This window comes from Calonectris borealis, chromosome 4 (assembly GCF_964195595.1).
Source record: "Calonectris borealis chromosome 4, bCalBor7.hap1.2, whole genome shotgun sequence".
NCBI lineage: Eukaryota > Metazoa > Chordata > Aves > Procellariiformes > Procellariidae > Calonectris > Calonectris borealis.
Genome location: NC_134315.1, coordinates 10,637,501 through 10,656,055, shown reverse-complemented (window position 1 = coordinate 10,656,055; position 18,555 = coordinate 10,637,501). Strand labels below are relative to the sequence as shown.

At 36.9% G+C, this 18,555-nt stretch overlaps 1 protein-coding gene across 18 annotated transcripts in view; it reads right to left on the bottom strand.

The window, feature by feature from the left end:
• Nucleotides 1–144: 144 nt before the first annotated feature.
• ADD1 (adducin 1) overlaps nucleotides 145–18,555 on the bottom strand; it is a 67,144-nt gene continuing 48,733 nt past the window's right edge. For 5 of the 18 annotated variants that reach the window (XM_075148601.1, XM_075148603.1, XM_075148605.1 and 2 more), the window contains 6 exons: nucleotides 18,002–18,103; nucleotides 16,065–16,154; nucleotides 9,005–9,161; nucleotides 7,743–8,117; nucleotides 6,897–6,992; nucleotides 145–2,659 (listed from right to left, as the gene is read on the bottom strand). In XM_075148601.1, coding sequence (XP_075004702.1) covers nucleotides 2,307–2,659; nucleotides 6,897–6,992; nucleotides 7,743–8,117; nucleotides 9,005–9,161; nucleotides 16,065–16,154; nucleotides 18,002–18,103 — 1,173 coding nt within the window. In that variant the 3' untranslated portion in view covers nucleotides 145–2,306. Of the gene's footprint in view, nucleotides 2,660–6,115; nucleotides 6,151–6,896; nucleotides 6,993–7,742; nucleotides 8,118–9,004; nucleotides 9,162–15,118; nucleotides 15,212–16,064; nucleotides 16,155–18,001; nucleotides 18,104–18,555 lie in introns of those variants that run through there. The other 13 variants (XM_075148608.1, XM_075148612.1, XM_075148611.1 and 10 more) reach the window with 6 other exon arrangements.

The following is an 18,555-nucleotide window of genomic DNA, read 5'->3' as shown; positions in this document are numbered from 1 at the left end:
GAAGGAAGCCCTACAGCAGCCAATTTGAGTATTACAGCAATCATTGGTCAACACATTAATCTTTAAAAGAAAATGGAGCAAATTAAATTGAACAGGCTACAGCTGTAGAATAAAACTGTACAAGTTCTGAAACCAGAGCATGGATTTTTTTTTTTTTTTTAAAGAGTTTTATTTGTGAGTAGAACTTAACGATACAAGAAAAAGAAAAATACAGGACTTTATTCTGCCCCAAAGTGTGTAACCATACCATACATGACTACATTTCATATTGTAATACAAAGAATTAAAAGAACAAACTACAAAACTAGAAATTAAGAGTCATTGCATATGTGGTCAAGATAAATGGAGGGACTCCATTAAAGAACTGAAACATATAGCAATTAGTCATTTAATTACGACCCTGCAATAAAACACAATTTAGCAAAATAAGTACTGTATGCTTCCTAGTGTAGAGAGGACATACAAGGTTAAAGTACAAGCTGAAAGCTGTTGGTGCCATGCAGCCCTGACTAAACATTGCTGTTCAGGGGTCTCTCCCGCACAGTGCTTTGCCGCTGCTTCTGTTCCACCCTGCCTCTGCCCACTCCACAGCAGGTGACGTCACGCTTCTCACAGTATCAATCACTACCTCAAAACCTCTTTCCTCATTCCAGGCCTTACAGCTCTTTCTCCTTTCAGCTGTTTCCCCTTCCCTGCCTGAAACCAGCCCGAGGTATCCGCACCTCCCAGCCTAGCGCTGGCCTTGTTCACTCATAGCTGCCTCCAACTGCTCAACCCGCCTCTCACCCGATGCTTTCTGCTGCATGAATGTAAGGCATTAGTTTTCCGCTATTTTACCAATTGCGATGTTTAATATTGTCCTAAAAGGTTACATCCACATTCTGTTTTGTTACAGACACTTACTGTGAGTCAATGCGTTTCCCTCTCCCACACAGGGGTGTCGATGTTTTCTGCAGTTAACACCAGAAACGCTAATGCTAGAAACCAGAAAGGGTTACCAACCTTCCCCGCTTTCAGCTGGGGTAATTACAGTTTCTGGAGGATTCTTGCAAGCTTTACCTATCTGATCTTAAACTACTTTTATGATTAGTGATAGACAGAAGCATGGCAATAACTGGAAAACACTGAATTGAGTGGTGAAAGTGATTTTCCTTACCATGCTACATATTAAACAAACATTTATAGCAAACTGTGAAAATACACCTTTAAGGTTACTTGGGATTTCTGTACTTTACTGCTGGCAACAACAACAAAAAATATTAAATGCCAGTTTTTGTAAGTGAAAATAATTAATATAAAAAAGAGGTTAAATATTCAGTGTAATGCATTTACATTTTTATCGTGGGAAGGAACAAACACAAAAGGCCGCAAATAGGGTTTATATGCAACAGGTCTGCATGTGCACCCAAGGGATTTTTCAGAGGGTGAAAAAAACGCTGTGCTAAGGCCCAAAATACAACTGCCCATGCTTCACACCACCAGCTGGAAAAACTTCTGAAATACTGTTAATGCAGTTACTTTTTAACCTTTTCTAACAGCCAAATTACCGTATGACTGATTCTTAGGGAGGCAAGATTGAAAGAGAGATTTCCCTTAAACTGTATTCACTAGGAAAAAAAGGGCTCTTTCAACACACAACATGAGCGGCACACACCACAGGTATTTCAGTCCTAGACATCAAAGATGATTTCAAGTGCCAGTTATAAAACAAAACAAAGTGAAAAACACCTTCATTTTGTTACAATAGTCAGAGGGGATGAAAGGAATGGATAGCCTCAAAGCTTGACTAAAACATGATCTGTAATCACAAGCTTGCAGAAGTTTACATGTCAGTTCAAGAACACATCCCCCTTGAAATCACCACTGCAAAAGCATCCTCTCCAAAAGCCAATCTTGAAGAAGAAATTTACTTGGGACTTGGGACAGAATATTGGAAGAGAACACTTCTTGTGGCAAGCAATGTGTGTTTTATTTTCAATTGTGAAAAATTTTTTTACTCTTTTGTAAAGCAGTGCGGGCTTTAAATTAAAAATAGTGATTCAATGCCTTCCACATGGAAGTAATTTACATTTGATTACAAATTAGGGATCAGATCTGTGGGAGCTGCTGAAAACACAGGATTAGCACCTTTTTGGACATTAGTTTCTGGTTATAACCTTAAACAATCAAGCCATAACTTGAGGGGCTGGCTGGATTACTTGCTGCATTCATTTACGTAGTAAGACAAAACACTCAGTACGATCTGGTACATTCTAGTGGTTAATGAATTTTAAAATATGACAGTGTTTCTGCAGTGTGTTTGGCCTTTAGGAGTCACTCTTCTTTTTGCTCTTCTTCAGGAAGGAAGGAGTGCGAAACTTCTTTTTCTTTTTTGACGGGGACTTCCCTGGAGATTCATCACTACCTGCATCAGCTGCTGTCCCCTCCTCAGCTGTTGGTGTTACTGGCTCTTCAGCGGGCTGAGACTGGGGTTCCTTATTTTCCACTGCAGGTGATTCCATTTGGCTTTTGGGCACATCTTCATCACATCTCCCTTCCTCCTTTCCTAAGGGAGGGAAGCTGAGTGCTTCTGAAGGCTCATCAGGGGTGAGGTCTGGGAGGGTTTGCTTGAAAGTTGCAGCGTCACTGTCATCTTTGTAGGTCTGGTCCTGCTGTGTCTCTAGTGGACGGACAATGACAGAGTTAGTTTACCCAAGTGTCCCTAGAATGGAGAAAGCTGAAGCAAGTTGATGGTGAGCGCTCTCTATAAAAAAACCAAATATATTTACTTTGCATAAAAGCCTTTGTAATAGGTCTCTTCTCCTTTAGCTTTGGGCACAGAGATAGAAATAAGATATTCAAAGGTTTTGTTTGGTTTTAAGCTGAATTCCATCATGTGGGTGTAAACCAGCAAGAAAGTAACTGTTCAGACTTCTCTCATGTTTTATTTATAACATTTGCAAACAACATGAGATTTTAGTACAGAAAGCAGGAATTAAATCTACAGTTTTCACTGGCATTGAAGAGAGCGTCATGAAATTCCGTATCTTGCTTCTTTTTTCTTTTAGTGGGATAAAACTAATTGCTGGTTTGCAGTGATGCGATACATGCAAATCCATTAATTTCTAAACTGTTGGCTTGCTAGTTTTTAATCACAATGCTTGGATTTTCGTTAATATTCTTCCATGAAATCTAACAGATGTTGCTTCAGAATATGATTTCCTATCACAAAGGCTTCACTTCTTTTGCAAGATATGAGTATATATTATGGATTCCTATAAGTAAAATCCATGTAAGTTTATAAAATTAAATGAGCTCAGCAGGTTATGCAATACAGCTTTTTTTTTTTTAAATGTATGTGATGTCTAACAGCAAAATTCACCCCTGTATATTAAGGAACATCAAAAATCTAGTGATAACTTTATGTCCACAGGTGAACTTTACCACTACTCCCTCAATCAAAGTAACACTTTCCTCATTCACCACTATGCTTTAGAGATCTTCTGTTTAAAGCTCCTCTTTGTGCATATATATATATAGCTAACAACGAGCACTTTCTGAAGTTCCCCGCAACGTTCATCACTGCACTGTAGCCGAGAAGTATCTCGTTAGCTGTGTCAAATATATCCCCTTTGATGTTACGTAAGAAGGAATTTAGAACAAAATCCAGGCCATACTCATTGTAAGGCACGAAAGGCAGGCAGCTATTTTTCTCCTTTTAAAATCTTGTTCATTTTAATTTGAAAAGACTGAAGGCTTTCACAAGAATTTACAGAAAATACTCAATACTTTCCCATTTTTCCTATGGAAATGACAATGAGTGTTCTTTTTATTTCTGCCAGATGGGATTAATAATCCTCTAATATATTTTAGAGGGCTCTGTTCTGTGAATACCTTCTAGAAAACCCAACATGTTTTGCCTGGAGCACCATGAACTTCTAATAGGTTAAGTAAACAAAACACACCAGTATTCAAGTGCCAAACACTCAGAATGCACAAGTTAGCAGTTTAGAAGTTATAATGCAGGCAGGATTTAAAAGAGAGTAAAAAAGAGAAAGCGATTATGTACATTACAAGCTGCCTCCTGAAGCTCTAGTTTAACCTATATATGTATGTGACACACAAATTTGTAAGAAGCACCACCTACAATTCTTCGCTACCACTACACTCTTTTTGGATTTAATTTTACTTTTCAGGAATTAACTGAAAGCATTCCTGATCTCTTCTCCCTGGGATCCAGTGACAGGACGCCTGGGAATGGCTCAAAGCTGCACCAGGGGAGGTTTAGACTGGACATCAGGAAGCACTGCTCTACCGAGAGGGTGGTCAAGCACTGGAACAGGCTTCCCAGAGAGGTGGTCGATGCCCCAGGCCTGTCAGTGTTGAAGAGGCATTGGGACAATGCCCTTAACAACAGGCTTCAACTTGTGCTCAGCCCTGAAGTGGTCAGGCAGGTGGACTAGGTGGCCGTTGTAGGTCCCTTCCAACTGAAATATTCTATTCATTAGCTGGCCCAATTTTTAGAACAGGCACCACATTAGATTGTTAGTTTTATTTTTTTAAAAAGAGTTTAAAAGAAAGTTTTAAACAAAGTTTTAAAAAAGGGATTAGAAATTCTTAAAATTAAAGGATAGGAAGCTACAGGCATTCAAAAAGCATTTGCCAGTTGGCCTAAGTATTGGATAAATAGAAACAGTTTTATAACTCATTAATCCAGGACTGCTATCCTTCCCAGTTTGTCAAATTACCACCAGCTTTACTAAACAGATTAACATTATGCTGGAATCAAACAAACATCTGTTTATCTAGCTCGCTAAGGGCAATATTTTGTCAGAATTAGGGAGATTGACAAATTCCACATTCGATAAAGAAAGTATAAAATACGTAAACGCCTTGCTATCCTACTTGATGGAGTTCAGTAACACGACTAGGAAGGTTTAAAAATGTATCTTGCTGCAAAACCTATTTACAGTTTAAGAACTCAGCAGTACCTCAAAAATTCTTAAGTTTTTAGAATAATCACATCTACATCCATGCTCTCCCTTTACATATACTGTGGCATAAGAGTCTGAAAAGTAACATTAATACTGGTATGTGTTTACAATTCACATTATTTATGAAAACAAAGGTTTATGTTTTTTTTTCAACACAAACATGTGGACAAACATACAAACTAGTCTATAACTGAGTTAACATAAAACACTTTTCTGACTTTAGCTACACTTAAATAGAAGCAATATGAGGAAAAAAAAGTTGAGAAGTGTCTGTATACAGAGAACATTGTCATTCAACAGAACTTCTACCAACCAAAGTCATCATGGCATGAACTTCCAGTTACTCTCTGAAATAAGCTTTGTATGTTTGTCCCGGAAAACTTACACAACTAGAAGAGTTCATGGAACACAATTCTCAGTTTAAAAGAATTTTCAGGGTTTAGAACTTTATTAGTAACATCACTGTTGTCTACAATGTAGTTCGACTTTCATATCTATGACAAACACACTGACTTTCAGATATAACAGGACATACAAATGGAGGGGGCCAAACATCCTTATTACTTTGAAGTATAATCTGATGTAGCCCTGCAGATCTAGCCGAAACAGCTCTAGAAGTTGCTGCTATTCCTTGGTTGGAATTTGAGTTTCCCTACAGCTGACATATGTAACATGGGAGTAGTTCCATATCCACTTCTGTGCAGAAGCCTGCCGGGTAAGTTTAAAATCAATGTCAGTGGTAACACTTCTGCACTGGAATAGATTAGGAACTTTCTTCCATTTCATTACCAGGTCCAAGTTGTATAGGCAGCAGCAAACTGTTGGGGCGGAAACTCCCAGACCTGTTTCAGTTATATCTGAAAGATGACTTCAGACTATTCCTTTTGAAACTGAGGAATCAGACACATAGATATGGAAACACATGATGTCACTTTCACAGCCTCTTTCAAAGGGGGAGTGCATTTTAACATAAGATCTGTAACTACCTAGAATTTAACGAAATCAAGAACTAAAGAAATCAGCGTCTCAACTGAAAAAGCCTGCTTTTAAAACAAAACCAAACCCAACAAAAAAACTTAGTAAACAAAGATGCAAGAGTGAAGCAAAGCACATAAGCAGGTCAGAGTATGGAATGATACTTACTATGGTAACAGGTACTCTTTAGCATATCCATCTCCTGTTTGTAACGCAGCCACAAGAAGAAAAAAGCACAAGTAGAGAATCTATGCATTCATCACAGCCATTGTGTTAAGTTAGAAGAATGGTTGCAACCATTCTTATAGAAAACAGAATGAGATGAAGTAGTGAATGGAAGACTAACAGACAAGTGATATATCCAATGTACAAGGTAAAAGAAACAAGACAAAAATTAGATTACACCTGTTCCAGATTGTTATTTTATCCTTTTTTGAGGAAATTGTAGACTTTACTAGCCCTGCTCTCATTTTACTTGAAACTACTACATAAGGTGAGCAAATAATGACATTTAGATTCAAATTGAGTTCGAAAAAATATTTACTGAGGTGTAATCCAAGTACAATAATGTTTAAGAAATGTGCAATCAGTGAAGGAGATTTACCAAAGCATCTAAATTTGTGTCTGGTTCACCACCAGACACTATTTCATTTCATAAGAGCAATTCTTTCTTGCAAAAAATGTACAAAAGGGTAAATCAGCTGAGAAACACCGAGAGATAAAAATTCTGAGATGAAAATTCGTCTTTATATCAATGCACACTTCTTTATTATTGTAAACATTACTCCTATTACACTCATAGTTCAGTGTTGTATATTTTAGGTAGTATAAAAATAAAATACAAGAAATAGTTTACCTTTACTAGATACCAGTTCATATATTTTCATGCGTCAGTCACTAATGATGCAGTTACTGGTTTCCCCTGGCCCCCAAATCAGAAGAACATACCTTCCTCTATTTTAATCGGCGTACTGGGAGGAGTGCGAGCTGAAGTGTGATCAGGGGGACTTCTCTCTTTCTGTTGTCTGCCATCTTCTGAAGGTTCTGCAGATGTAAACAGAGAAATTAAAAAGGCAGACAAAACCTTTCAGCATGTGAGAAACCAAAAGTGTCCTTTTGCTCCATGCACGTAAGATATGAATACATTTTTCTGAATCAAAATTCTGCCAGGATATTAAATAATACCAAAACAAGCAAAAGAAAATTAAGTGATAACTTGATATTAACAAAACTGTTGAAGTCACAGTTGAGCTCTGTGGTGGTTTCTTTTTTTTTCCTAAAAGGGCATGAATAATGTAATTGTTTATGAGTTGGTTTATCACGCTGTTCTAAAGAGAACTTGTGAGGAAAAACCACAAGGAAGATATAAACAAATGGCAGGGGGGAGGCTATCAGACCTACACAAGATAATGCTCTTTTGCTTGCTTTGTATTGCTGAAACTCGGAGTAAACAAAATCGCATCCCAAAAGAAAAGACGACTGCACAGATAATCAGAGAAACATGCAGTAATTAAATGATTCAAAACAGATTTCACAGTGGTTTGCATATTTGTTATTAGTAAGGAGGGTCCCCCTTGCTTCCAGGTTTAAACAGCTCTAGATCCAAAGGAAAACGTTAATAGAGTACACCGTATATCAGGAAAAATATTAAAACATTGTTCCATAGAGTTCACCTAGGCAATTAAAAGTGAAATCAATCCCACAGATGAGAGTCAACTGACAGAATCTCCAAACGGTGTAGGTAAAGAGGTTGTTCCTTAGATTGCAAGCCCAACTGTACCATATTAGTAATACCTGAGGCCTCAGCCAAAAGGTCAGGATCGGACCTTAATGCTTTGATCACTGCAGTATGAAATTCCTTATGGGAGGACTTCTGCCCATCTGGTTCTTCTCGGTTAAGATGTGTGATGACTTGCTGCGTGGTCTGACAAGAAACCCATGCAGCAGCAAACTGAGTGTTATCTAAAGATTTAGACAGTGATGATATGTCACGATCCTGTAAAGTCTTCGTATCTGTTCCTTGAAAGGTTTTTGATCTCCCTTTCAAATCCAGAGATCTTTTATCTGGCGTATTTTGCTCTCTGATGATCTGATTTCTAAGCAATGTATTCTGTTCCCCAGCTGGTGTCTGTCTCAGTAACACAGTCTCTCCATATTTTGATATCTTATCTAAGAATGATGTAGCAGTGTTACTGAGAGAATAAATGTATGCAGTTACACAGGCATAACAGCAGAGTATCCCCCCCCACACGGTCCAATACTTGATTAACTGAACACATACAATCTACAATGGCTCCTACATCATCTTATCAAAAGGCAGAAGCAGGGAGCACACACTGCAAAAGAAATGGCACTTCTAGTTCCTGCATCATTCAAATTAAAAACCTAACAACAGATGAGCGTCATAAGTATCATCCCTTAAAACTACACAGAAGTGAAGCAGGATAACCACTTCAGATGCAGCAATGATCTCTTTTTACAGCACAATTCCCTCATAATTCTATGATAATTTAGAGAGTCTGTTTTAGGGGAAGTCCCCAAGGTGTGCCATTTCCAAGCGGCAATCAAATGTTGTTCTGTATCTTCCCCCTTCAATGGATTTCTCAAATCCACAATTTTCAATGAGTTAGAAAACTGCAGTTTGGCTGCTAAAGAGCAATACCATTCTTTCATCCTAGACTATCTCTAACGCTAAGGGAAACAAAGCAGAACAATCTGCAATACTTTGCAGTACCTAAAATTTTTTTTGATTGAAGTTTCAAGCTTTCAACTTCCTAATAGCAGCAGTAACTGGCCATACTAAACACCCCAGGTTGTCTACTAGGATAATTTTAAAAATAAGATCTACGCATTTTACAGCATACTCCATTAACACCTAGATTGCACATTCTATCTCCAATATGCTTTTTAGATTTCAAATTCACACTGGAAAAACTGAAACACACAAAAGCTGAATAATTTATCCATGGCCTTTGCAGGTAACCCCCCTTCTAATTAGTAATAAACTTGCTGTTATTATAGTCTATTGCAGAAAAAACACACACAGAGAAACCAACCTTCCGGTCCCTTCTGCTTTCTTTCTACTTCTTTGCGATATTCTTCCAGTTCTCGATCAGTGAGTTTATTGAAGGGATTTGGTCCAGTTGTGCTCACTATGACTTTTGGTTGATACTCTTTCTCAATTATTGCCTTTGACGCAGTCACCAGTTCTCCCTGACAAAAGAAAATTAAGATACATCTGCAATCGAGCAGTAACTTGCAGAACCCTGAGAAGTAGAGGCTAAAAAGCAACCAAAAACAAAACAAAAAGATAATCTGAAAAATGCTACTTTTTTTTTTAAAAAAAAAATCTATTACAGAACTTAAAAAAAAATTTAATTGACAGCAGGTTAATATAAAGGAGAAAACAGGTCTCATTAATTACTCTTACAGACACATCAGTGTTTCCACCAGGGAATATCCACCATTAAGCAGTAAATCAAACAGCAGCCAAACAGTCTAGCTGAATTATATCTGAAGTCACAGAAGTATCAAGTTTCTTCTCCTCCCCACAAAAGAAACAGGATAGCAGGCCCAACTGCATGGCAGTCTGGGCACAGGATACCTGTAGTAGTTCACGGGACTCAGCTCATAAGTATTTTTGTTTGTGGTTTGTTTTGGGTTTTTTGTTTGTTTGTTTTGACGTTTGTTTGTTTGTTTTTTTTTTTTTAATAAGGGAAAAGTCATTTCTACTACATAATAGTAGATTAGTAGTAGTTGCCATTAGCTACTACATAACATCTAACAGATGTTATAGTAAAAAGCCATCTTGCATGTGTTCTCTATACACCACATTAACAGTTTATTACAAGCAATTTTTAAGTAATTAAGGTTGACTGTAACCTTATACAAGTTTGCATATTTACATCTATAACATTTGTCATACAAGCCAGATAAAAAGTTATACAAATAAAAATAAAACATTAGCAATTCTAAGTACAGTAAGTTCCAATGGACAAAAGCAGCTGCATCAGAGATTCTCTAATGCTAAGGTTTTAAGTTTTTCTTCTCTAATCATATAGTAAAGACTAAAGCTATTGGTTTTTCACTGTCTCGGATACGGAAGATGCTTGCCTGGATAAATGCTGTATCTTTCAGGTGACTTGTTTAAGCATTTGTTTTTTTCATTGGATATACAGAACTCTACGGACACTAGTTTGGAAATGACTGATGTGTGGTCTGTGCCTCGTGTCATTGTGATACCTGAATTGTCTTCATTGTTGAAAAGAGGTATTTGAATTCCATTACCAAATAAGTATGGGTTACTGACTGGCCCAAGTCATCTTCATATTTAAATGTTACTTGTACCAATATTTAAAAGAAAGCATTAGACAGCACAGTTCAAAAATAAAGAGCACCCGAACAAAGAGACAAACATTCCATTCCATGTCCATACTTGATGGACAAGCATGAGATCTTTGCTCTAAAACTGAAGATGAAATTAGGCAGAATACTGTTTTGGATGCTAAGAGCTGCTTTGGACAAGTTGTCAGCACCAAAAAGGTGACAGACAAGAATGTCCAGATGGAATGAGGACAAGAGCAGTTAGATATTTCTGAAAGCTTCATGAGAGATCTCCAGAAATCTGGTCTAGAGCAATCCAGGGAGGTAAGAACAGCTGGTTGTTAGAATCTATGCTGCTCTTCAGGAAGCAAACACCAGCCAGAAGTACTGAAGAACAAACAGCGTAACAACAGGTCTCCACTGTAAGATCCTGAAGGGAACTGCAGGAGAGAAACATCTCTAAAACGTTACAGATCGCCTCTGTTTCTTCATAAAATAAGAGGAACTCTCGTCTCAGATGCAGAATGTCAGTAGAATGTCAAAAGCCTTTCCTCAACTATTTCCATTAAGCACCAGCTCTCTTAATACCAGAAAACCTCCGATTTGATAGTCATGGCTTTTCTTACAGGATAATGCATTAAAAAGTCACAAAAACATCAACCTTTGTACAAATCCTAATTGTTTTGTAGAAACTGTAAAACACCCCCAAAACTACAGGTCCAGCTTTTAATGATGGCAGAAAATTTGTGTCCGCGGCAATTTTATATTTCCCTCTCTATCTCTGCCCACCCTTCAAACTAAATATGCAGTTTTAACTGAAACTCAGCAACAAGTAGCAGGGGCACGTAAAGCATTGATCTCAGGCAGAGTTTCTAGAGTTTTCTAGGATTACAAAAGTCAACAGAGGAACAAGACATACGGTGCACACTGGTATCCCTGGAATCCTTTGAATCTTGTCTGCAAGTTAAATCCGAAATGACAGAGTAGAACAACTTTCACACAAAACAAGATTTTACTGAATGGCTATTGATTTAATAAACACAAACAGCAAGACACGCAGTTTGCAGCAAGATGACTAGTGCACTGGCATTATGTGTTCTCCTTGAGAGTACCTTTGTTAACTACTGGGAATAAAAGCAGCGCATCAAGTTTATCACATTCACTAAATTAAAAAAACAACAAACAACAAACCAAAACACACACAAAACCCATACCCACAATCAATGCAAACAGTATTTGTACTAGCTGACTATCTTTGACCCAAGAGAAATAATATTGAAAAAGATCAGAGGCAACGACAGTAAGCGGATTATGTATTACAAGGAAAAAGCACTTGTGGTTTTTGGACCATAAAAGCAGAAAAATTACAGGAGAAACCAGAAAGGCAAAGTTTTGATCTGCTAAAAGCTGTTTCCAGATTAACACATCCAGTTTTGCTCAGTATCAATAATATGGAAGCAGTTTAAAGGCCACTAATGAAAATTGTAAGGGTAGAGGCACTGATTCTACGGGGAAAATAAATTATAGTAGTATGTTAGTAAGTTCTGCAACATGATTACTCTAAAACATGTACAAATCAAAGAAGTAGAGATGCATTACTTCACGAAATAGGCCACAGAGCAGCCTTCCAAGAATTCAAATAAAAATATACAACACAAAATGAAGAGAGTAACATGGAACAGAAGGAAGACGAGTATAAAGGACTAAAAAGACAGTACAGGACATATTTTACGTTGTTAAATGTGACACCAAAATAGACAAGACTTTGCAGAGCTATCCACCTGTCCATGGATTCGGAGATTCCTATGAACGTTCAGAAAAACTGAACAAGAAAATCGGTCTGGAGTTGCTTTCAGTATTAGAGAGCCTGTAGAGAGGGAATAAATTCCTATATAGAAGACTGGCACTCTGTTTCAACACAGGATGACATGCGAAAAACTAATGTTCTAGTGATTTCATCTGGATTATGCTGACACTAGTATTATTTTATGATGATCCTGAATATTTTGATGACTATTTGAAGTTTGATTGCATGTGTCAGCACCTGAATATCAACAGCATTTTCTCCACTGTAAGAAATAATGGACAGATTACATTCATGAACAGAATATATTTTCACTCCTGAGAATTTTGTAGGGGCATACTCTCCCACAAAGATCCACAAAGATCTCTTCCCCAAAAGGGAAAGTCATTTATAGCTGATGATACGCAATATACCTTCATACTAAACTTGGACCTCACATATCCTACAAGGAAATTTTAAATTATGAAGTCGTTTTGCAACTTCTCCACCAAATCTTGCTTTCAGAGAAAAACTCAAAACTGCTATGAGGTGACCATCATTTAACAGGCAAACACTTCATCTTGTTCTCAGGGATAGATATGAGCAAAATTGGCACCTTATACATGCCAAGTTTTCTCTCAATCAGACAGTAGGTTCATAATAGTTGTCTAAAGTTAACAATCACTCTTAACACAATCTGGCATTAATGCAGTGCCTTTATCCAAAAAAACAAGATTCTTAAAGTACTGTTCATGTAGAAGTTGCCATTAAAACACAGTGCCACCTCAGGGGCAGAACTGAGAGGCTCTTCATGAAGAACAAAGCCACAGAATTTCCATTCTAAAGGAAGAGACACGAGATGGGTGATTCCCCTTTTACTGAAAATTCTTGAAAATTCATGTGAATTTTTTTTTTTTTAAATCAGATTGCAGAATGGTCATTGGTAAGAATAACCAACATTCCCTCTGATTCAGCCAAGACTGCAGCAGAAGCTTGGTTAACCAAGTCTGTAACACAAATAAAATTACATGATGCACAAGAAGCTGGTGTTGCAACATGGCCAGAACTTCTCAGAACATGGACGAAGCAAGTGACAGGCAAAATGGAGTATTTACTACTGCAGCCATAGGCACAGAAGACTCAAAGCATTACATGCATACTGTACACAAAAAGGATTTTTTTCATCCAAAATAGTGTGCGTTAGTATTTGATATAAATCTCAACGTTAACTGAAAACATAATACATTTTAAGCATTACTGCAAGCAGATGGAACTTTTTACTTTAACCATAATTGAGTGTCAAAGAATTTGTCAAGTGAGAACTTGTAATTATCTGGTACCTAAAAGTCCTTAAGTCGTTGGATGTATAGGTCTCCTCAAAGTTTCATTCAAAGTTTCATGTGAGGTTTATGTGGGCATCATAAGATTGCTTATACTTTCCTCTGTTCCACAATACACTGATTTTTGGCATAATCTTTCTAGAAAATTTCTCTGGTGGGTTTTTTTGTTGTTGTTGTTTGGCTCATAGGTTTTTTGCGGTTTTTTTTTGTGTTGGTTTTTTTTGTTGGTTTTGTTTTCCCCCCAACAGGAAATTATTAAGCATTTAGGTCACAATCTGTATTAAGATAATAAAGATTATGAAATAGGCCACTCCTACTGTAATTAACATTGTGATCTAATTTTACACAGTATTTCAGGAGGAAAGCACTTTCATGACACCACTAAAAGGGAACACATCATTTGGACATCTAAACCCTAACATTATATACAAGGCAAAATCACATAACCAATAGACCTTTTGTTGGCTCCTTGCCATCTACAAAAATGCATGTAAAATATTTGACTAGTTTTATAGAAAGATGATGCCATTATTCAAAAATAATACTTGAATGATATCTTGCACATCACTGATGAAAGAAACCACGTATGTTGTGATAACCAATGGATGACTATCATAAAAATAATTTTTCACTTTGAAGGTATTATTAAGCAGAGAATAAAAGGCATGCACTGCCTGGAAGAATGTGGCTTTGTTTTATTTTTCATCTTAAATCTGGAAATAGTATTTTATTATTTTTCCTTTCAGAATATGGATAAAACAAACTGTAATCTGAAAAACATCATTATCAAATTCTCAGTATGATACAACTATCTATAATACAAACTGGCTCATTACACTAGAAAGTGTTACAAAGTCATGAGATTTGCAACAGTGATGTAATTCAAAGTATTCTGTTTTTTTGATGGGAAACCTATTCTGATAATGAGATGTTAGGCACGACCTAAACCAAGATTTAAGAATCTTTTAGATAAAATACTGGAGCAGAAGAGACACTGATGCTTATTCACACACTGTGCTTCCATGTTAGATCACCTCTAACAAACTCCTTCAAAACCCGGGAGAGAAAGACAGCTTCCAATGTGCAAACTGCTCCTGTTTACTCAGTCTCCAGGGACTGCCCACCTCAACCATACACACATCTCTTGAATTTATTCTGTATTTAAAGTATATTACGTAAGCACAGGCATGATTACACGTTTGAAAGCAAATCAGTTTTGGAAGTGTGGGGCATTACTCAGCAACTCTTGTAGATAACTGCAGGAAGTTTTAAGGAAACATCGTCTAGCAATATAGCATCAAAAGTTGACAGTGTTTGTCAGCATGACACACTCTGAACATGTGGATATCTTCGGAATTACACTGATGTAATCAGGCTGAGATTAAGCTAACTCAAAATGGATCTCAAATTAGAGTAATTCAACACTAGCAGCATGTGCAAAGAAACCCACTATATGCAGAACCTAATCAGCACCTTAATATCAAAAGTGTTTCCTCATCAGCTTCTACTGACAAAGAAAAAGATTAAAATCCTTAAACGATACTTTAACAGGGTAAAGTACCTGCTTGATTAGTTGCACATACATAATTTGGAGATCCATCTTTTTTTTTTTTTTTTTTCTTTTCTAGCCAAACCATTAGCTAACAAAGGGAAAAGGTCAGGGTAAGGAAGAGGTAAAATGAAGGGTGAACAACAGTATTTAGAGCAGTATGACAGGGCAGTACCTTTCTAACAGACAGAGATTTAGCGGGACTAAAGGCCTGCTCTGTGAGATCGAGCCCTTCAATAGATTCCGTACAGTCTGAGAGGGGAGCATCCTGCAACAGTAAATTGAGTAAACAGAGCAAACCGAGCCCAGGCTTTAAAACATCAACCAAAAGCATTATGATGCTTGCTGAAAACATGCAAAGAAACAGTAAGTGATAGATAAAATTGCAAAAGACAATGAATTGACATGCACACAATATGACACCCAACATCAATAATGCTATGGTCATGATAAGACTTGCCAAACTTCTAAAAGTATATCAGAAAATACTTATCTGGGGCAGTTAAAGCACTCTGATATATAGAGCTTTAAAGTCATTCAGCTATACAGTATAACTGTGGAGCTCTAATTCTTACTTTACTTTGAGCTATGATTCATAGATAAAGTCTTTTGTATATCCAGATATACTGCTTTTAAGTTTTATTGATGTATAATAGCTTTTTTTCCCAAACTGCTCTTCAAATAAAATATTAGGAAGCACAATAAAACATATTTAACACGCAACACTACTGCCCCATAGTGAGCCTGCTGTGCCCAGTATTAATACTTCAAGATACACAAACTTGGAAAGCAAACAAAAAAAAAAGTTGTCACAAAGCCCAACTAGTTTTGAACAAGTATCTAACCCACATAAATAAGCCTCTTGAATTTCATGCATTACATTCAGCAAAAAAAACCAAGAAGCATCCTCCACAGACATGCTTGGGCTACATGGCTGAAGCCTCTTAAATTTCTGACCCTGAGCACTCTCGCAAAGACAATGGTGTTACCTCTAAGACTTACCTTATAAACAGTTACTCTCTGCCAATTAAAGAATAATTTTATAGTGATATATTAGGTGAAAGCAAAGGATATCATAGATTAACTTTAAGCTAATAGTTTTAGGCATTTTATACTCTCACCTGTACAAGACTCCTGTCCACAACTACCCCAGAAAGGACCTGTGATTGAGGGCCTGCGGTTTTAATATCTTGTAAATTTTGCTCTCGGATCTGTAAAGGAAAGCAGCAGAATACACTCACATGAACAACAGAGAAAAGTTAACCACATTCTCCTATTTGAAAAAGGGGTGGGTGAACCTGCAACTAGTGTCAATTGCTATGGCCCCTATGGCCCTACTCATCAAATAAAAGCTGTGCTTATAAACACCACTTGAAGATATGCGCTCAGGTTCCTAGTTGTTTCCTCACATTTCTCAGAATTTAGCCTTTAAGTACCACAGCAGGTACTGTCCCTTACTTTTGAGTACTGGCTCATGGTAAAACTCTACAGATCAGGTAACAGACAACTCCAGTTTGTGAAGAAAAGTGAGAAGAGAAGGGAAGCACAGAGGTCATATTTATAGAAGTCGATGTACCTGACCAGTCATTTACAGGTTTCTGTCACTAGCTACTAGTCACTAAGATTGTATCACAGTATCATCTTCCTACAGAACTTAACGTAAAACACTGCACAACATTCAATTTTTACATATAGTCAGGACCATAATCTCAAAAGGGCATATATTTTTCTATGCATAAACTGACACTCCAGAGTACTCAAACACATCCCTTTTGTTGCATCCTAAATACCTCCCAGTTCTTTCCATACAGAAGACGGGAACAGAAACTGGATCTTTAAATCTAGATATTAGTTAACTTAGATATCCTACAGCGGTAAAGAATTCATAACAACTGACTCAAAATTTATTTCTAAAATATTCTGGTTCTTGTTCCAAGATAAATGAAGAAATGCACGCATCCAGAAAGACCTCTACTTTAAAACTAAAAAGGATATTCAATTTATATAAAATTGCATGCATACAAGTATACAAACACAAGGTATTATTAAATACTTGGTATTTCAGAAAGTATGAACATCCTACATCATCTGTAATTGTTTCTAGTTTACTACCCTTCTCGTCATCAGGAAAGTAAAAAGTTTGAAGTTTTACTTCTCTCCTCTTAGTCGCTTCATGCAAGTTTTTAATAAAACAATATTTGTGTTTCAAACACCAAGAAACCTCTTGGCAATTTCACCAGACTTCTAATTTCAAGTGATTATTATTTTACAGTGCCGAGTCAGGAAAAGCAAAAGCTCTGTCAACCTTACACAAATTATTTTAGAACAAATTAGTATTCCTGCTAGTACCCCTGCACACAGACTTCCTGTGACATAATGCCAACTCCCATGTTTCATATGGTCATCAGTTAGAAGTATCAAAACAATCCAGAACAAGTTAAGTATTAGCACGATACCAGTCCATATTTTATACTTCAAAAGAAATAAAGTGAAAAAACCCCAATGCATTCAATGCTTTCCTGTTGGTAGACTGGTGACAAGAAGATCTGAAATTCAAAGACTGGAAAATTAACTGCTAGGTCATTTAAAAAAGATTAACATGCAGTTCCAAAGGCCCCAAAAATTTCTGCAACAATCACAGCATATTATAATATAAAAAAATATAATATAGAGAGATATCCGTAGACTTCTTTGCCTAGGCCACAATTTCAACTGATGAAACCAAAACAGGAAAACAGGTCACTAATGTAAAACTATGATCTCAGGGAACAGAATTACTACCATAAACTCAGTGGTAGCCGTTTCAGAGGTATCCAGCAACTGGTCTGACAATAACAAAATGTAAGACAATGAAAGTCTTCATATAGTGGACAGTAATACCATCTTTTTCCAAGATGAGTTCAGAACATGTTTCAGTATCTAGTTATAAAGGGGCAAGACAATACCAGAGCTGTGTTATTGAACGCCAAAACTTTAGCAAAGCAAGTTAGTTCATTACAAGTACGCAACTTAATTGTAGTGACGACCAAAAAAAAGTTATTTTACTGCTGTTACAAACCTTGTTCCTCATTTCTTGAACCTCCTTTGGATTGGTGTTCAATGGAACAAACAGGTTAGGGACAGCAGAGGTGGCAGTTCTATGTCCATCCTCTTTAGTCCACTGTAATATCAAGAACAGTTGAACAGTCAGAATTGCTGTAATGGCTATGGATGCTCAGAGCAGCAAATTCACGTAACAGTTGATCATGCATTATACATAGCAGAGAACTGAACCAATGATTGTATTCTTCTATTCATTCCTAAGACTATTTAAGTTGCTTCCTTCTTCAGTAATATAAACTGTACCTTCAGATACGTTTCTAAGTATCAGAATCATTCTATTAAGTCAAGCTAGTAACAACAACAAAAACTAGACAGCCAGTTAACTTGCAAATAACTTCCACCCAAAATGATGCAATTACTACAGCTATATGCAATTCGGAGATTACGGAGACTGAAAGGTTTTAAGCTGTTTTTCTGTGCACTTGACCACACTGACAACTGCAGTGTTCTGTGTTTCTAAAAACAGTCTGCTTCTTACTTTATGAAGAGACATATTAATACAGGAGTAGG